The sequence below is a fragment of the Convolutriloba macropyga genome, unplaced genomic scaffold (assembly GCF_964194025.1).
Source record: "Convolutriloba macropyga unplaced genomic scaffold, txConMacr16.3 SCAFFOLD_693, whole genome shotgun sequence".
NCBI classification, from domain to species: domain Eukaryota; kingdom Metazoa; phylum Xenacoelomorpha; order Acoela; family Convolutidae; genus Convolutriloba; species Convolutriloba macropyga.
In genome coordinates this window covers 24,670-45,603 of record NW_027450259.1, presented here as the reverse complement: position 1 = coordinate 45,603, position 20,934 = coordinate 24,670, and the positions used below count along the sequence as shown (strand labels likewise).

At 37.7% G+C, this 20,934-nt stretch overlaps 1 protein-coding gene across 1 annotated transcript; it reads left to right on the top strand.

The window, feature by feature from the left end:
* Positions 1-9,640: 9,640 nt before the first annotated feature.
* On the top strand, positions 9,641-15,238 carry LOC142355744 (uncharacterized). The gene is made up of 4 exons (XM_075407812.1): positions 9,641-10,724; positions 11,333-11,645; positions 12,468-12,600; positions 14,524-15,238. The coding sequence occupies exons 1-4, from the start codon at positions 10,382-10,384 to the stop codon at positions 14,914-14,916; spliced, it is 1,182 nt and encodes a 393-aa protein (XP_075263927.1). The 5' UTR covers positions 9,641-10,381; the 3' UTR covers positions 14,917-15,238.
* The last annotated feature ends 5,696 nt before the right edge of the window (positions 15,239-20,934 follow it).

Genomic DNA, 20,934 nt, shown 5'->3' with positions numbered 1-20,934 from the left:
AAATTTATTTTAAAACAATTTTTTTTTCAAAACAAAAATTACATTAAAAAAACTTCAAAACTGAAAAATGGAAAATAGAAAAATAAAAAACATCAAAATCTGCATTTTTTGTTATAAACCTTATGTAAAAAACGACATTTTTGAACGACATTTATTTTAAGTAAAACAATTCTTTTCAAAAAAAATAATAAAAATTTACATGAAAAAAAAAACTTCAAAAACTGAAAAATGATAAAATAGAAAAATAAAAAAACATAAAAATCTGCATTTTTTGTTATAAACCTTATGTAAAAAACAACTTTTTTTAAATAAGAAATATTCTAAAAAAATTAACCTTTCTATAAAAATAATTATTTTTTTAAATTCAACTAAAAAATTCGAAAAAAAAATGAAAACAATTTTTTTTCGAAAACTAACAAATGGAAAAAAAAAGAAAATTATGCATTTTTCATTAAAAACCTTACGTAAAAAACGACATTTTTCAACCAAAATTGATTTAATTAAATTTTAAAAAAAATAAAATTAAAAAAAAATTACATAAAAAACTTCAAAAATTGAAAAGTGGAAAAATAGAAAAATAAAAAAAAAACAAAAATAATTATTTCCTTTCAAAAAAGGTTAAGTAGATAAGATTAGCTAAAGTGCATTAGAACGGATGCATTTCCCTGGGCCAATTAAGATAATTATACCTGGGTAATTACGATAAGATGACAGGTCTATTGTTCTCACTCTCTCTTTTTAGGTACATCTTTGGGTAATTAGATGAGAAAAGGCTATACCTAATGTTAATACATAGGTACATCCTTTTACCCCCCCCCCCACCTTTGCTAAGCCTCTACTACTTGAAAAGAAACCTATTTGATGAGAGAATGATTCCATCGATGCGAGAAAAAAGAGCGAATAAATAAACGAAATGATCCCCGGTAAACATGAATAACCTAGACATTTAATTAGAAGGTACAAATAAAGTTTGCTACACTAAATTATGAATTGATGCAGGAAATTTCCTCAGTTTTTCAATTACGTTGCAAAAAATTTAAAAGGTTAGTAATAGCAGATTAACAGAAATTAATACTTCTCTAATCGAAAAACTTCTCTGTTATTTGCGGGCCACGTCATTCCTCATACTCCTACAGAAGCGCCTGCGCTCTTCCCGTGTTCCAAATTTCACAATATTGCTGTTTTAGTGTATGACAGCAAGTTTTTTCGGTTCCTGAGTTTTAAAAGTAGTCGGCCTAGTCACTTTTATAGTCAAACTTGGTGAGAGTACTTCTTATAAGTCTTCCAAAATCTTCTTGGACATCTTGATTCTTTTAATCCACGGATAGATTTTCTGTTTAATTGATTTCTGTGCTAGTGGTGTAAAGCGACAGACTTTGTGCACTTTTAAGAATCAAGCGCCGCTGTTATTACTATTTTTTTCATGTTACTCGCAACGATAATAGATCTTAACATCCCCTTCCCAGCATCTAAGTCATTTCTAAAGCTGTCGGTCTAATTGTCAATAGAACGTTACATTTAGGAGTGCGAATAGTTTTGACTTGATTGCCCTTTAGATTTTTCGCTTGATCAGGACAAATTGTACGGGGATCACCATGAATAAATAGGTACCTGTCAAAATTTTTTGTTACCTTAGGACCATTGGTTTTATCAAATAGTTTGACCGTTGGGTATTTTGAAAAATGATAGATTTCGCTACTTTTTTAACCTTTCCAATTAAATGTGGTCCTCCAAATTCTATTTGAATTTCATGTTTTGAACCATTGCATACTACATGAGGTGAGAAAATTCTGGGAAGACTTACTGGTTCCAGATTTGTAGCAATTGCGTGCTGGATTTGCTTTCCTCTGATTCTAAAATCAGCTCGCAGCTCATGTATGGCTACCAGCAATTTCTGGCCGTACAATTCATGCCCCAATTTCCCGGGTTTCGGGAGCAAATATTGTTGATTTGTATTTTCCGCAAGGAATTGGGAACTGCCATCTCTTCGTCAATAGAAAGCAGATGAATTTTATTTCTGAAGATATCTCCTGAAAGCAGGAATATAGGGATCAATTGCCGACAGTCTGTCATCGCATTTTGCAAGTACGCAACGAAGGACTTCTTTTGGCATCGCAATCTTACTAGTCATCAATCTCTTACTAAATACTTTACGACGTTTTTTCTAAAAAGTCGGTTTTCTGAGGCTGCCCGTAAGAGGAGTGCTTCGTGTTGAGCAAACGCTAGGTGAATCAAGGTGGGGCGTCGATTGTTGCTGGGCTGAGGTTGCCTCTCATTTTTTTGGAAAAAAATTGAATTTATTTTTGTATTCTGACTTAAAAAAATGAACAAGAAATATGGCTTGAATAATTGACATAATTGGCGCGAAATTTAAAAAATTTATCTCCTAAAAACTTAAAAGTTTCTTATCTATCGATAGCTTTGGTGTTATTGATCCTGAGTTGAGTTCTAAAGTCGTTGTAAAAATAGCGTATGGAGATAAGCATTCAGACCTTTTATGCCTATGAATATAACCAGGAACACCAAAATCACCTTTGATCCAGACTTTGGCTCGCTTAACTTTTTGTACGTTTGTATGCTGGCTAAAAATTTGAAACGTGCATGTACAAGTTTTTAAATGCTAGATCTCTGCAGTACCACATTCTTGAATGCAGGTTTTCCTATTTGCGATACAGATTCCAAGTCTTTGGCAATTTAAAGCATGGGGGGTATTTCAAGCAAGGTTTCTTGACTCTGTGGAAATTGTTAGAATATCGATCAAACTATAGTCTTAAACTTAGTGAGAATTAGAAAGAAAGTTTGACTTACCAGATTAGAAAGACAAGCAATATGACTTCGATCAAAGAAATTATATAAATGAATCGTCAAGAAATGGTGCTGAGAATCAATATTCGGTTCAAATTGGTGAATCTAGATAACTATTATTAGAGTTAGATTAAGTGATGTAAAATCTTCCCAGCGTGTATTAAATGATGATGATATCTCCAGAAGTGTGAAAGAATTCTTAGAAAAGTGCAAATGCATTCCATTTATGGTTCCCTTTGCGACTGATTTGCAGAAGCAAACCATATTGGGTAACCTTTGCGACCCCCACTATAAATCAAGGTGCTAAGATTAGTTTTGTATCTTGACTTTTTCACACTGATAATGGGTATATATACAGCTGATTTTTGAGTCCTTTTTCATCCCCAAATTCAAATCACCATCTTGATTATCATTTTTTTATTCTCTCATTTTTGAGAAATTAATTCTTTTTACTTAGTTAAAAACGCTTTTTATTCCGCTTGCAAAAGTCCATAACCCAGCAGGTTATGGGCCCAGCAATTTTCTAAGTCATAAAATTGATTTCCAAAACAAAACCAACTTGTTGTTGGCAGTCATAATCCTTTTCTGCTTAGTACCTTTTCTTTTCACAATTGCTTTGCCTGCTCAACTTTCATTCGATCAACAGACAGTGAAGCTGCTGACCTACACAGGAAAAGCACAGGACTTTCCAATCTGGAGCACAAGATTTGTGGCGATGATGCAGACGAAGGGACTCTACAAATCACTACTGGGGACAGAGGAGCAACCCAATGAGCTTGCGCCAATGGCCACTGGGGCAACCAATGATGAGAAGAAGAACCACAAGGTGCTGAAGGATGCATATGAGAAGGAAGTTGTGGACATCAAGGAGAAACGGAACAATGTGTGGTGCCATCTGGCACTGACTCTAGATGCAACAACCCTCATGCTGATGAGACGTGACTGTGTGGGAGATGATGGCATTGGAGATGGAGCAAAGGCGTGGAAGCTTTCGCAAGAGAGATTTCAGAGTGTGGAGACGCCGACAGTGGTGATTTTAGTGGCACAGCTTGCTCGACTGCAGCTCGAGGATTCTGAGGATTTGGACAGCTTCTTCATCAGAGGACAGGAGTTGCTCACAAGGCTACAAGAAGCAGGGGAAGCAGTCTCAGAGACCCTCTTCAACGACTTGGTCCTCAATGGTCTGCCAATGAGGTATGAAAGTTTTGTTATACAGGAAAGCTTCAACCCGGCAACGAACTTCACAGAGTTGAGGAAAAGGCTGCAGAACTTTCATGAGAGCACGGTGCAGAGACACAAGGGACAAAGTGGTTCAATGGCACTGGCAGTGAAGCGTGACTTCAAGAAGGGACCCAAGAAAGGGAACTGCTTTGTGTGTGGGATCCCTGGACACTTTGCCAAGGACTGCAGGAAGAAGGAGACAGCACAATGCAGCAAGTGTGGTGAGAAGGGTCACCTAGACAGGGCATGCAAGAGACAAAGAGATGGAGGCAAACATGAGTCAGTGGCAATGGGTCCAACATTGGCTACACCAGACGAGGAATGCTGGGCAGCTCTTACCCAGTGGAAGACAGCAGGCATGCTAGTGGACAGTGGTTGTACAGATCACATATTGACGAACATCGATGCGTTTCTGGACTTTGTGCCCATTCAATCAGTGGTCAGAAATCCCAACGGAGAGGCTTCCAGAGTGGTGGGCAGAGGCTGTGTGAGGATATCTCCGGAAGTGATACTCTCAAACATACCCTCAGCATACCCTCAAACAAACGGGAATTCCAATGTGAACTCAAAAATGTTCTGTGTGTGCCGGACTATTCTTCAAACCTCCTATCAGTTTCAAGATGCACGGAGTGGGGACATAGCTTCACTTTCGAGAGAGAGAACAGCTGCATGAAACTCCAGAAGGGAACTCGGGTAAAACTAACACAAGAAAATAATTTGTTTTACTTACCCTGCAGCGTTCTAGAATTCAAGATGAGTTCCAACAGCGTGAAACTTGACAGTGCAAGGAAGTGGCACAGACGATTGGGTCATTTGCATCAAGCGGATGTGGTCAGGAATGCACCAGAGACAGTGGGGGGACTCGATGATGTAAGCAATGTGTGTGCATTGGCCAAGATCACAAAGACTTCATTACCAAAAGTGGCAGAGACACAAGCAGAAGAGAAGCTGGAGAGGGTGTTCACAGACGTGATGGGCCCTTTCAGTGTAGAGTCACTGTCAGGGTTCCGGTTCTGCATTGTGTTTGCAGACCAGTACACGAAGTTTGTGTTTGTGGACTTGCTTTAGGCAAAGAGTGAAGCACTGGCCAGCCTGAAGAAATTTGTTCTCAGTGTGGGGACGCCCAAGAAGCTGAGGCCAAACAATGCGAAGGAGTTTCTCTCAGAGCAGTTCAAGACGTAGTGTTTAGATGCAGGCATTCTACAGGAAAAGACCATACCAGAGACGCCACAACAGAATGGGTTAGCTGAGAGGTGCAACAGGACACTGCTGGAGATGGCAAGATGTTTGCTCATTGACTCAGGACTTCCCAAGTTGATGTGGGGAGCAGCAATTCTTCACGCAGCAAGGATCAGAAATTTGGTTGTGAGACGAGGAGAAGAAAAATGCCCAGCAGAGCTGATGAGAGGTGTAAAACCTAAGCTTCCAATTAGTAAATTATCTATTTTTGGTTGCACAGTCTTCATGAGGAAGAGGGACAGAGAAGTCAACAAACTTGAACCCAAGGCACTGGAAGGAAAGTTTGTGGGTTACACTGAAGGAGAAAACGGATACCTGGTGTACATACCCAACTCACGCGAGGTGATGGTAGTTCGAGATGTGATCATCAAGGAGTCTGAAGTGGGCTCAATCCCTGACAAAAAAGAAACGGCTGACCTACTAGATGATGGGTCGGAACTGGGAATCTGGCACCCAGATGATGGTCATCAAGACGATGACAACAGAGAACGACAGGACACATCTACTGCAATAAAGGAGGAGTGGCATGACTCAGGGAGCGTGAATACTCAAGAAACAACACTGAGACAAGAGGCCTCGGATGTTGGAGAAACAGCACTAGATGGAGAATCTACTGCAACAAGAGGGAGTCACAGAGACTCAGATTCACTGGAAGACAGTGACACAGAAGACTTCTCACAGTTATAGACAGTTGGCTTCAATGAAGATGCACTGGAACACGCGGACAGAGCAGAACCCAGACGAGGGACACGAGCAAGGAATGTTCCGCAATTTTTTTGACAAGTCAGGACCCATCTTGCTGTGACTGAGGGCGACTATGTGGAACCCAAAACAGTCTACGAAGCCAAGCAAGGTGACGATTGGGACCAGTGGCACCGGGCAATGAAGGACGAGGTCAATGCACTCCATGACAACGAGACTTGGAACCTAGTGAGACCACCCACAGACAGGGACGTCATACCGGGCAAACGGGTCTACAAAGTGAAATTGGGACCCAGTGGTCATGTCGACAAATACAAAGCGCGCTATGTGGCGAATGGCTTCAAACAAGTGGAAGGAGTGGACTACTTTGAGACTTTTGCGCCTACCTGTAAGCCGGAAACATTCAGGATTCTACTTCAGCTATCAGCGAAGTAGGGCCATGTGATGCACCAATTTGATGTCAAGACTGCTTTCCTGCACTCACCAATCGAGGAAGAAGTGTATCTGGAACAGCCACAGGAGTTTGTAAAACGCGAATCAGATGGGGAGAAGTTAGTATGTCGACTAAATAAATCAATTTATGGTTTGAAACAGGCTGCTAACAACTGGTACAAAGAGCTGGCAATTTTCCTACTGAGACAGGGGTTCACCAGAAGCAGGAGCGATTACTGCTTTTTTGCAAGATCAGAGGCAGAGGATCACACCTTCATCTTGGTCTGGGTTGATGACATCATAGTAGCATCAAGAAGTATGACAGTGGTCTCTGATGTCAAGTAGGCACTAGAAGCAACCTTTCACATGGAAGACAGAGGGAGACTACACTGGTTTCTGGGTCTAAGAATCAGACGAGAAGAGGGCAAAGTCACAGTCGACCAAGAACGCTACATAGAAACAATACTTGAGCGGTTTCAAATGGATCAATGCAAACTCTCAAGAACTCCAGCTGATTTGAATTTGAAGCTTCAGACAGCACAGAACGGAGACGAAGAAGTGGACCAGAGGATCTACAGAAGCTTGGTTGGATCACTTCTGTATCTGGCCAAACAGACGAGGCCAGACATCATGTTCACAGTCAACATTCTGTCCAGACACATGAATGCACCTACCAATCAACACTGGATGTGAGGAAAACAACTTCTGCGATATCCTCAAGGTTCAAAAGGTTTAAAACTTACTTACACAAAAGAGGCTAGTTATGATTTAGTGGGGGAAAGTGATGCAGACTGGTCTGGAGACGTGAACGACAGAAAATCAACAACGGGCTATTACTTCAAGCTCAACGGACGTGGCGCAGCACTCAGCTGGGGTGTCAAGAAGCAGGCCACAGTTGCTCTTTCTTCATCAAAAGCAGAATATCAGGGCATGGCAGCAGCAGTTCAGGAAGCACTCTACCTGAAACAACTTCTAGAAGATTTTGGCATCCAACAGAAACGTCCAATAGCAATTGGAGAGGACAACCAAAGTTGTATCAGACTTTGCCAAAACCCAGTCATGCACAAGCGGAGCAAGCACATCGAGACAAAGTTCCACTTCATTCGTGACAAGACGGAGGATGGGACTATTTCAATTCATTACGTTCCTACAGACAAAATGGCAGCGGACATCTTCACAAAGTCGTTACCCGTTTCCAAAGTGGAAACATTCAGAGCAGTTTTGATGGGAACAGACTCTACGCAATCAGCTCAAGTCTGAGTGGGGGTGTTAGAATATCGATCAAACTATAGTCTTAGACTTAGTGAGAATTAGAAAGAAAGTTTGACTTACCAGATTAGAAAGACAAGCAATATGACTTTGATCAAAGAAATTATATAAATGAATCGTCAAGAAATGGTGCTGAGAATCAATATTCGGTTCAAATTGGTGAATCTAGATAACTATTATTAGAGTTAGATTAAGTGATGTAAAATCTTCCAAGCATGTATTAAATGATGATGATATCTCCGGAAGTGTGAATGAATTCTTAGAAAAGTGCAAATGCATTCCATTTATGGTTCCCTTTGCGACTGATATGCAGAAGCAAACCATATTGGGTAACCTTTGCGCCCCCCACTATAAATCAAGGTGCTAAGATTAGTTTTGTATCTTGAATTTTTCACACTGATAATGGGTATATATACAGCTGATTTTTGAGTCCTTTTTCATCCCAAAATTCAAATCACCATCTTGATCTAATAATCAGATCTCTCCTGTAAATCTCTAAATTCTACTGTAAAATATCATTTTTTTATTCTCTCATTTTTGAGAAATTAATTCTTTTACTTAGTTAAAAACGTTTTTTATTCCGCTTGCGAAAGTCCATAAACCAACGTTTGTGTGCTGGTTAAAAATTTGAAACGTGCATGTACAAGTTTTTAAATGCTAGATCTCTGCAGTACCACATTCTTGAATGCAGGTTTTCCTATTTGCTGTACAGATTCCAAGTCTTTGGCAATTTAAAGCATGGGGGGGTATTTCAAGCAAGGTTCCTTGACTCTGTGGAAATCAATTTGAAATTCTGGCTTATACCTCGGGTTCTACTTCATTTCACCCCTATTCATTTAACCCCCTATCATTTAACTCGATTTATTTACCCCTCTATCATTTAACCCCTCAATCATTTCATCCCGCCAATTAGCAGTCGACATTAAAGGCATGTTTTGTCGTAATTAAGTGGATAAATTAATCCCACGTTCGGTTGTGATAGTTTCATATCAAGTCCCACGGGCTGCTAAGGCATGGCCATGGCCCGCGAGGTATGGCCAAATGATTATTTTGCTAATTTAATTATCCTTATTTTATAGAGATTAAAATCGGGGTTAAATGATAGTGGGGTTAAAAGATACAGGGGTTAAATGATACAGGGGTGAATAAATCGGGGTTAAATGATAGGGGGTTAATTAGGGGTGAAACGCTACCAGGTTTTCCATAAACGCCCAATTTTCTTAGTGGCTTTATGAGGTCAAGTCACGTAACCTGTACTTAAAATGTCTACGTTTTTGCTTTTGCACTGCTGACGAGATCAAACATACAATTACCATTAAAAGTAACTTTTGAAGATGACTATGAATCATTAAACAAGTCGGTAATGACGTATTATTTGATCTTTGTTGCCATAAATTGACACAGCTATGTCACATAAGCCAGCGCTCGACTGAAGTATTTTTAATCACAAAATTGAAAAAAAAACTTTGTTTGCTCAACTTCTTTTAACATTTAAGTGTTGAAAACGCAATTAGCACCTGAAAATTAGTCGACGTAATGATATTATGCGATTATAGCCGTGTGTGTGTGTGGTTGTTAGAAGTACATTTTTGGTAAGAGTGAAAAATGATTTTTGGAGCTTTTTGATTTGTTCGAAAAAAGTGAGTGAAAGGTGTAATTACTTTTGTGATGAAAAAACTTCTAAGAGTTCAACTTGATTAAAAAGAGAGCGAGAAAAAGATGTGTGTTAACGCAGCGGAGTAAAATAAAAGCTCACTTCAAATAAACTGTTAAGTGCCACCTGTTAATTATCTTAAGCATGCTATTAATATAATAAACGTAAATAATTCGACAAAAACTTTTTTGATGTTGCTTATTAAATTACAAATAGACTTTCGTGTGACTTATTTTCGCTTTGAAGCGACTTAATGAAAAGCTACTAATGAGTATAAACAGCTTTGCCATTCATAATTAATCGTCGCTTTATTAATGGTCAATTACGGTATAATTAATTGCAATATAACTTTCTCTTTTAAATGAATTAACTCACAAAACGAATTAAAGGTAAACCAGCTAAACGCGAGCCAATCTAAAACAAACATTATGCAGTATTTTACCTTTTGATCTATTTTTCAACTTTCTTGGTAATTAACTTATTTTGGTTATAAACACTCACTAAATTACCACCAGGTAGAGTAATGCTAATATAAGTATAATATCCAATTTTTATTATATTACTTAACTTGCCTATATATCATTAAAAGTTCATATCTTGACTCTATAAAATTGCTGAAAACTTTCTCACATCAAATCTAACTTAACCTGTTTTGTTGCTGAATTCGTCGTGTTCGATAAATTTTCACCCAAGTTTGGTTATTTTTGATAAGTTTTTGCTGGTTTATTAATTACCAAAACTGCATTATCACCAAAACTATAAGCGCCAGTAGTCATATTTTACTAACTGAATAGTTGATAACAGTTTATCAGTTATTTTAAAAGCAGTAATCGGAGGTTTTGTTGCAAAATATAAAAAAACGGTAAGTAGTTTTTTTGTTACTTTGTTCTGATTTATTATTGTTCATTATTTACCAACAACTATCTCGCTCGTTATCAACATTACTATCAGCTGCTGAAAGACACGGATTAATTTTTGTGACTTAAAAATTTTAATATTTTGCATTATAAGAGTTTTTTTTAAAAAAACAATAAATTTTCTGGCTCTGATTTTGCAAAAATGTCCGCGCTGACTTCAATGGCCTTGATGGATTACTTTTTGGGTTCGAGTTCACACACGAGCCAAACAAGCTCACTTTTGGCCGCAAATTTGCTACTAAACCAACAACAGCATCAAACTCAACAGCAATCTAGACTAGTGACGTCACCACCTGCGGGTCACGTGACGTCATTGCTTGGTGGTGAAGCTTCGCCTCGGAACCAGCCCGCAGCAGTGGGTGGTGGATCGAGTTCAGAGTCGGCCCTTCTCGGGTTGCTGGCCTCAGCTGGGATTGTAGGGGGTGGGGATGTCCCGGGTTCGACTCAACTTCAATTGGGCGCTTCGAGCTTAGCAGCTGCTGCTTGTGAGTTATTCGAATTTTTTTTAGAAATGTTTCCTGTTTCGTTTTCGCGAAAAATATGACCAATATTACTATTATTAATATAAAAAATGTTGATCTTTTTACACTGTAAATTGCAATGGAAAACAAAAATTTGGGGTTTTCCCATTATAGACCCCCTCAAAGAAATTATAGCCCCCTCCATTATGGCATATTTACTGTTGGGGGTATATATTATACGCTATGCTAAACAACGGGGGGTTAATGGGCTTGATTGAATTAATTTTGGCGTAATAAATGTAAATAATTTCAAAAATTCGTTGTTATTTTAACTCATTTCTTAGAATTCAATAGATATAGTAAAAACAAGTTTATATACTCTGTAAAAAATTTTGTTCAATTGTTAAACCTGACGATGAACGCAATTTTCGAAAACGTTCGTTTTTTTTATATCAATTTAATTTTCAATTGACAATTCCTTCTTCTCTGCAGTTTTATCACTAAGGTTTCATTCAAAGAAATATCAGCCAATATTCAGTGCGGGTTGCTGATACTCGCGAGAACTTCAAATTTGTTGTGGTATTTTGTAGGATCTATCCTGGGTCAACATTGAAAAGATTCTTTCATTCTAGATCACAATTTGACGTCGTCTTCATCAACTGGATCTCTTCAGCATCATCATCATCTACAGCCCACACCCTCTGGAGTCACCCCACCACATCCCCCAATTCACCCAATGATGCCCACCCCTCCCCACCATCCCCCCGCAGGCACGCTTGCACTCCTGTCCAGCCATCCGGTTAATCTGGCTCACACCTATCCGTACCATAGTTTGCCACCCGTGGGTGGGGGACATCACCCTCCTCCTTTGCCCCCCGCAGTTGCAGCCCATTTTCTGAGTAGCCCGGCTGCTGCAATGTGTAGTGCTCTGCTGTACCCTCACAGGTAAACAAGTAAACAATGATTAAGTGAACAAACAAGCAAACAAACATTGAGTAAACAAACACGTTAACAAACATAGCTCTTCATCACCCGGTCTTTCGATTGCAGACGTTTTTGAGATATTTTCTATCTTTTTGTTAAAATTGTGCTAAAATGCTTTTGGGATACAGAAAGAAAGAAGTGGTTCAACTCTTGGAAAACTTAATTATTATATCGTCGGCTTAAAACAGAATTTGACCCGTATCTTAGGCTCAGTGACAATCAGTACTGATTCAGAACAGTTTCAGAGAGTTTTCAAGTTTTAGTACCGATTCAGAAATATTTCAAAGCCAACTCTGAAATGATTTCTAAATTTCGCTGAATCAGTCAAAAATCAGAGAAAATATACAGTATTCTTCCGAATCAGAAGATTGTTCAGAATGAATCACTGAATTAGCTCTGAATCAGACAAATTCAGTCCAAAATGTGATGTGAATTAGACTCTGACCCAGTACTATAGAATTTGCCTTAGAATTAGGTGCGGGGATGTACTTAGTTTTTCTATATCTAACATTTGTTTCTTGCAATAATTTGTGAGAAAGTTTGGGATGTATTCTGTGCTCATTCCTCCCCTAGGTATAACTCTACCCTCCTCCCTCCCCTCCCCCCCCCCCCCCCCCGAGTACCCCGCCTTCGACCCACGTGCTTTTTTTTGATATGATTACCGCGCTATCTGGTTCTAATTTTTTACTGGCATAAAAAAGGCCCCAAAAATACTGGGTTCCAAATTTTGCCGTTTTTTGGCCGTTTTGACCTCAAAATCAACTATTAATTGTATCTGTTTAGATCAAAGCGCATCAGGACTGCCTTCACACCTGCCCAGCTGGCCAAGTTGGAAACCCAGTTCAACCACTGTCCTTATGTAGTGGGACACCAAAGGAGGCAGATATCGGAGGAATTGGGACTCTCAGAGACACAGGTAAACAAAAGTAAACAAATAAACAAATGAAACAAGGAAAACCGCAGTGATACACCCAATATAGTTAAGATAACAAACTCAAAATACACTGTCCATATTCATTCAAACTCAAAACTTGCAAAAAAAAGTTGAACACAACTTGAAAAAAGGAGAAAAAGTTCGAGAATAGGTGATAAAATTATTACTAAGAATGTGAATAAACAACTGTAAACAAATATGCAAATGGAAACGAAGCGGACAACTCAATTAAAAGGAATTGAAGATCTTAGGAAGAGAAAATCATTCGTTCCCCGGTTCGAGGGGTCAGCGGCATTTCGGTTCGATTTGCGTAAGAAATGTGCTGATTGCGCTGAATGAAATGCACGAAAAGCGCTGAAGACTCACCGCATTGCGTGCCTAAATTCAGCGCATTATTACGCAAATTTTTTAAACTGAATGTTTGAAAAATTCAGCGCATTTATGAAACATAATATTTAGAATTTCCTCGACCCGGGTCACAACGGTTGATAATGGAAGCCATCTTAATATATGCTGAAGCCATCTTAATATATTTAAGCTTCATAAGGAAAAAGTTAATGCTTCTTATTTTTATCTAAGATCTGCAAACTACCGCAGGATCAATGCTACCCGTTGTCCAGTTATGTGTTTACTGGCAGTTCCAGGCCCCGGGAGTGAATGAAGCGGTGTCAGGACAATTTACCCAATACCATTTCACCCAATGCTCTTTGATCTTTTCGTTCAATTATCCGATGTTCTGTTGTGATAGTTTCATGTCAAGTCCCACGGGCCATTTAATTATATAGTCGGCTAAATGGTTTTTTTGGTAATTATTGACAATAGGTTTAAATAAATTTGGCATCGGCTTAAATGGAATGGGTTAAAATGGAATGGGGTAAAATGGAATGGGGTAAAATGGAATGGGGTAAAATGGAATGGGGTAAAATGGAATGGGGTAAAATGGAATGGGGTAAAATGGAATGGGGTAAAATGGAATGGGGTAAAATGGAATGGGGTAAAATGGAATGGGGTAAAATGGAATGGGGTAAAATGGAATGGGGTAAAATGGAATTGGGTAAGTTGTCATGTAACCGGATGGAGCAGTTATTAAAAATTAGATATTTTTACACCTTTTCCATCCACTAAATGGAACCACCATATTTACATTACTATTTGTCCTCACGTCACGAAATAACTATTTATTAATATAATGTTGTTCAGAGTCTCAAACAAAAATTAAAAAATGTCCGTAATCTCTTAAAAATTTTGGACGAGAACGGAAACTTTCTTGTACCATAGCTCATTTTTGTCTTGGATTCACGTTTTCATACACTTTTGAACGGGTACACGAACGCACAAAAATTTCCAGTAATTCAGAGTCTGGATTATAGATGATTTTGGTATGCCTGGGTAATATCGTGTAAAAAACCCTATGCAATTATCATGCTAGGGTTTTCATACGCAATGTTTCTAGTCAATTTTTTAGTTTTTTCATAAGAGTTTTTTTCCACTGCAACCTGAAAACAGGTCACATATTTCATTTATATCAAACTATAATTTTCGTCTTAACTCTCAATGTTACACTCTAATAATGTCTAGGTAAATTTACCTGCAATGTTTGCAGGGAAGCAGAATTTCAGGTAACAAGACCTGCTAAATCACCTGCAAAAAATGATCCATGCAATTTACCTAGAATATATTACCTATAGAAATTAATAACCTGCAAACTCGATGCAACAATACTATCTTAGGTGCGTAGATTTTGACCTGAAAAACCTTCAAAAACTCAGATTAAATTGTAGTTAATATTTCTCAATAGATGAATAGAATGTTATTACGTAAGTCCGGGCAGAAAACTAGAAAACTTGAGCAGAAAATATTATACCCTATCATTGTATAATAATATCTAAATTGTTTGGCTTTCAGGTCAAAGTTTGGTTTCAAAACCGAAGAACGAAAGAGAAACGAGTCATACATCCGGACGACCAGGACAATATTTGTTCACAAGAAAGCGAAGACGAAGATGAAATTGAATCCCGACAATCTTCGGATAACGAGGAACCAATCACAGATCTTCCATCTAATTCTATTACGCAACCACATTTACTCCAAGAACGCGACCAAACTTCGTTGACCAATCAGAACACAGTATCAGAATTTGATCACGCACCAGACTGTGAAAAAGACAAAAGTTCAAAAGAATTGTTAAAATCATTTCAGCTTGATACAGTTAAGAGCAAGATTTCAGTCATTTCTTCAATCGATTTTGGAAAAGATTCTTTGGAAAAAAAATTTGGTTCAAACCTTACTGATTCGTAAATTGATTACGAACCTATAAAACGTTTTTATTATCTAGTTGAGAGCTAATAATTAAAATTATTATCAAGCAATTACTCCAATTTCACTCAATCAATCTTGAGTTTATGATGCAGTTTCTTAAAATGTAATAAACTAATCAAGCTAGTTTGTAGCTCTTCAGATAATTTTGATTTCGGGTGTTATTGTGAACAAGCTTTAAAATACCTCATTGAAAGCTTTAAGTATCTAAATGCAGTAAATTTTTATGACCAGTAGCTTAGAGTAGCGAGCGCTGCTGTTTTCGTAATTTGTACAAATTGTTCATAAATTAATTTTTATCGCACACCTTTTTTTGCCCTTCAAATGACCTTTTTGACCTTCAAATGACATTTTTGACCTTCAAATGGCTTGTTATCAGTAGCACCCGGGGCGAGGTGGTAGAAATATGACTCGACAAAACGTCGTCTGGGGGGGGTGTCATTCCGGGTCGTTAAATACACGGACCCGGAAGAAGTTAATGACCCGGTAAGTCGAATCATATATCTGGTATTTCAGAACAATGACCCGGTCTTTCTATTCATAAATCTGGTATTTCGGAACAATGACCCGGTCTGTCGAGTCATAATCCTACCGTTTCGAATCATAAATCAACCTAATTCGATTCATGCGGCCCCTACTTCGAATCATAAATCTACATAATTTGAGTCATGGATCTCGTATTTCGAATCATAAATCCACATAATTCGAGTCATGCATCTTGTATTTCGAATCATAAATCAGGTATTTCGGAACAATGACCCGGCCTTTCGATTCATAAATTTGGTATTTCGGAACAATGACCCGGTCTGTCGAGTCATAATCCTACCGTTTCGAATCATAAATCAACCTAATTCGATTCATGCGGCCCCTACTTCGAATCATAAATCTACATAATTCGAGTCATGCATCTCGTATTTCGAGAGCTGAAATACTGTCGGAAAAAATCTACAGTTGAACTAACGAACAACTTTTTGAGATTTTCCAGTATGTTTTGGGTGTGTTTCCCTCCTCCTTCTCTCAACCGGGCTGGGGACCGGCTACGGCGGAGTTACAAACAAACAACTGTATGAGAATTGAGCAGAGCACTAGAAAAAAAAACTAGGCTGGAAAAGCTCTCTCCAAAAAAGAAACACTAAACAGACAAAGTAAAATAATAATAAAGGTATAATAATGTCATAGATTAAAACCAGAATTAAACAAGGAGGCTCGTTAATGTGCGATTGCACATAATGTTCCAACTATTCTCAAATAGACGTTTTAAAATAAAATTTTCAAATAAGCGAAAAACCTCAACTAAGAGACGAACTTTTTTTCTATGACAGTTAGGTGGACCATTCTTTTTGCATTACAAACTAAATAGTACTGGTAGTCTGGGATATCAATTTGGTCCACTTTCAACAACTCTAAGACCTAATCAAAAAGACCTATTTTTAAAATTCGTTATTCGCGAAATTCGCAAATTTCCGTATGAAAACCCAACTTTTTTCCAGGCAAGCTATACCAAAAAATCTTTTCGCTTTAGACTCTAGGTACTCATGGGACACTCCATGCCGAGTTTGGTTTGATTTGGACAACTCCTTGACCCCATGAAAAAGACCTTTTTTAAAATTCGTTATTCGCGAAATTCGCAAATTTCCGTATGAAAACCCAACTTTTTTCCTAGGCAAGCTATACCAAAAAATCTTTTCGCTTTAGACTCTAGGTACTCATGGGACACTCCATGCCGGGTTTGGTTTGATTTGGACAACTCCTTGACCCCATGAAAGAGACCTATTTCTAAAATTCGTTATTCGCGAAATTCGCAAATTTCCGTATGAAAACCCAACTTTTTTCCTAGGCAAGCTTTACCAAAAAATCTTTTCGCTTTAGACTCTAGGTACTCATGGGACACTCCATGCCGGGTTTGGTTTGATTTGGACAACTCCTTGACCCCATGAAAAAGACCTATTTCTAAAATTCGTTATTCGCGAAATTCGCAAATTTCCGTATGAAAACCCAACTTTTTTCCTAGGCAAGCTATACCAAAAAATCTTTTCGCTTTAGACTCTAGGTACTCATGGGACACTCCATGCCGGGTTTGGTTTGATTTGGACAACTCCTTGACCCCATGAAAGAGACCTATTTCTAAAATTCGTTATTCGCGAAATTCGCAAATTTCCGTATGAAAACCCAACTTTTTTCCTAGGCAAGCTTTACCAAAAAATCTTTTCGCTTTAGACTCTAGGTACTCATGGGACACTCCATGCCGGGTTTGGTTTGATTTGGACAACTCCTTGACCCCATGAAAAAGACCTATTTCTAAAATTCGTTATTCGCGAAATTCGCAAATTTCCGTATGAAAACCCAACTTTTTTTCTAGGCAAGCTATACCAAAAAATCTTTTCGCTTTGGACTCTAGGTACTCATGGGACACTCCATGCCGAGTTTGGTTTGATTTGGACAACTCCTTGACCCCATGAAAAAGACCTATTTTTAAAATTCGTTATTCGCGAAATTCGCAAATTTCCGTATGAAAACCCAAGTTTTTTTCTAGGCAAGCTATACCAAAAAATCTTTTCGCTTTAGACTCTAGGTACTCATGGGACACTCCATGCCGGTTTTGGTTTGATTTGGACAACTCCTTGACCCCATGAAAAAGACCTATTTTTAAAATTCGTTATTCGCGAAATTCGCAAATTTCCGTATGAAAACCCAAGTTTTTTCCTAGGCAAGCTATACCAAAAAATCTTTTCGCTTTAGACTCTAGGTACTCATAGGAGACTCCAAGCCGAGTTTGGTTCACTTTGGACAACTCTAAGACCTAATCAAAAAGACCTATTTTTAAAAATTATTTAAAATTACTTATTAGAAATAATCGCAAATTTCCGTATGAAAACCCAACTTTTTTCCTAGGCAAGCTATACCAAAAAATCTTTTCGCTTTAGACTCTAGGTACTCAAGGGACACTCCATGCCGGGTTTGGTTTGATTTGGACAACTCCTTGACCCCATGAAAAAGACCTATTTTTAAAATTCGTTATTCGCGAAATTCGCAAATTTCCGTATGAAAACCCAAGTTTTTTCCTAGGCAAGCTATACCAAAAAATCTTTTCGCTTTAGACTCTAGGTACTCATAGGAGACTCCAAGCCGAGTTTGGTTCACTTTGGACAACTCTAAGACCTAATCAAAAAGACCTTTTTTTGAAAAATTATTTAAAATTACTTATTAGAAATAATCGCAAATTTCCGTATGAAAACCCAACTTTTTTCCTAGGCAAGCTAAACCAAAAAATCTTTTCGTTTTCGACTCTAGGTACTCTTGGGACACTCCATGCCGGGTTTGGTTTGATTTGGACAACTCCTTGACCCCATGAAAAAGACCTATTTTTAAAATTCGTTATTCGCGAAATTCGCAAATTTCCGTATGAAAACCCAAGTTTTTTCCTAGGCAAGTTATACCAAAAAATCTTTTCGATTTAGACTCTAGGTACTCATGGGACACTCCATGCCAAGTTTGGTTTGATTTGGACAACTCCTTGACCCCATGAAAAAGACCTATTTTTAAAATTCGTTATTCGCGAAATTCGCAAATTTCCGTATGAAAACCCAACATTTTTCCTAGGCAAGCTATACCAAAAAATCTTTTCGCTTTAGACTCTAGGTACTCATAGGAGACTCCATGCCGAGTTTGGTTCACTTTGGACAACTCTAAGACCTAATCAAAAAGACCTATTTTTAAAAATTATTTAAAATTACTTATTAGAAATAATCGCAAATTTCCGTATGAAAACCCAACTTTTTTCCTAGGCAAGCTATACCAAAAAATTTTTTCGTTTTAGACTCTAGGTACTCATAGGACACTGCATGCCGAGTTTGGTTTGATTTGGACAACTCGACCCCATGAAAAGACCTATTTTTAAAATTCGTTATTCGCGAAACTCGCAAATTTCCGTATGAAAACCCAACTTTTTTTCTAGGCAAGCTATACCAAAAAATCTTTTCGCTTTAGACTCTAGGTACTCATAGAAGACTCCATGCCGAGTTTGGTTCACTTTGGACAACTCTAAGACCTAATCAAAAAGACCTTTTTTTAAAAATTATTTAAAATTACTTATTAGAAATAATCGCAAATTTCCGTATGAAAACCCAACTTTTTTCCTAGGCAAGCTATACCAAAAATTTTTTCGTTTTAGACTCTAGGTACTCATAGGACACTGCATGCCGAGTTTGGTTTGATTTGGACAACTCTAAGACCTAATCAAAAAGACCTATTTTTAAAAATTATTTAAAATTACTTATTAGAAATAATCGCAAATTTCCGTATGAAAACCCAACTTTTTTCCTAGGCAAGCTATACAAAAAATCTTTTCTCTCTAGACTCTAGGTACTCATAGGACACTCCATGCCGAGTTTGGTTGGATTTGGACAACTCCTTGACCCCATGCAAACTACCTATTTTTAAAATTCGTTACTCGCGAAATTCGCAAATTTCCGTATGAAAGACTAACTTTTTTCCTAGACAAGCTATAGCAAAAAAACTTTTCGCTTTAGACTCTAGGTACTCATAGGAGACTCCATGCCGAGTTTGGTTTACTTTTGAAAACTCTAAGACCTAATCAATAAGATCTTTTTTTAAAAATTACTTATTAGAAATAATCGCAAATTTCCGTATGAAAACCCAACTTTTTTCCTAGGTAAGCTATACCAAAAAATCTTTCGCTTTAGACTCTAGGTACTCATGGGACACTCCATGCCGAGTTTGGTCCAATTTGAAGAAGTTTTTGACCATACGGAAAAGACCTATTTTTAAAATTGCTTATTCCGAATAATCGCAAGTTTTCGTTCGAAAACTTTTCGATAACTTTTTCCAGGGGCAAGCAAAAAAATTTTTTTGTATTAGACTCCAGCTGCTTGTCCCTGGAAAAAGTTACATTTTCGAACGAAAAACTGCGATTATTTCGAAAAAGTATTTCTAAAAATAGGTCTTTTTCGTATGGTTAAAAACTTCTTCAAATTGGACAAAAGTCGGCATGGAGTGTCCCATGAGCACCTAGAGTCTGAAGCAAAAAATTTTTTGCTATAACTTGTCTAGGAAAAAAGTTAGCCTTTTATACGGAAATTTCCAATTATTTCGAATAACTTGCAGTGATTGAATTTTAAAAATAGGTCTTTTTCATTGTGTCAAAGAATTGTTCAAATCGGATCAAACTTGGCACAAAGTATTTCCATGGTAACTAGGTACCATGGAAACACTCTGTGCCAAGTTTGATCTGATTTGAACAAAGTTTTGGCCCAATGAAACAAAACTTTTTCAAAATTCGCTAATGGCGAAATTAGCAAATTTCCGTATGAAAAGCTAACTTTTTTTCCGAGGCAAGCTATAGCAAAAAGTTTTTTTGTGTTACACTTTAACTGCACTCCTACCGAGTGGTACTCCTACCGAGTTCAATTTGATTTGAACAATTCTTTGACCCGATTCTAGAGTTAATAACTAGAGTAAATATTCGTTCAGCCTAAAATTCTAGAGTTAATAACTAGAGTTAATATTCGTTCAGCCTATATTTCGCATCAGCCTAAAAGTTTTATTGGATAATACTGACACTCATATTAACCACACTCACTAAATGCATGAAAAACAAGAAAGAAGACAAGCTTTCAATTGGTTTCTTTATCATAAACATAAAACATCGAAGTTTTTAATTGCGCATTAATTGAGAGAAATTAGTTCCTTTATCACAAACATAAAACAGAGTAAAAACTTAGCACATTTTTAAAAAAATTGTTCGATATAAGCACAGCCTAAGAAAGTTTGTTATCATGAGCAAACAATTAAAATTTAGCACTGTAGATCTGATCGAAATAGTAGTCAGTGTTCGCTATCAGAGGAACCGTATTAGTCTCCAAGAACCGCAATCAGAGGATACAAAGCTTGCTCCTGCTCGTCGCTCATTTCAACTTCAGTTACCCATGCCATAAAGGACTCAAATTCTGGGGTATTTGGGGTCAAAGATAATGTATGCTC

What these genes read in the sequence shown, in the direction of transcription:
- LOC142355744 (XM_075407812.1), top strand. Translation starts at nt 10,382, where the DNA reads ATGTCCGCGCTGACTTCAATGGCCTTGATGGATTACTTTTTGGGTTCG. An exon ending in GAGCTTAGCAGCTGCTGCTT is followed by an intron (nt 10,725 to 11,332) that starts GTGAGTTATTCG and finishes CTTTCATTCTAG; the next exon opens with ATCACAATTTGACGTCGTCT. An exon ending in GCTCTGCTGTACCCTCACAG is followed by an intron (nt 11,646 to 12,467) that starts GTAAACAAGTAA and finishes GTATCTGTTTAG; the next exon opens with ATCAAAGCGCATCAGGACTG.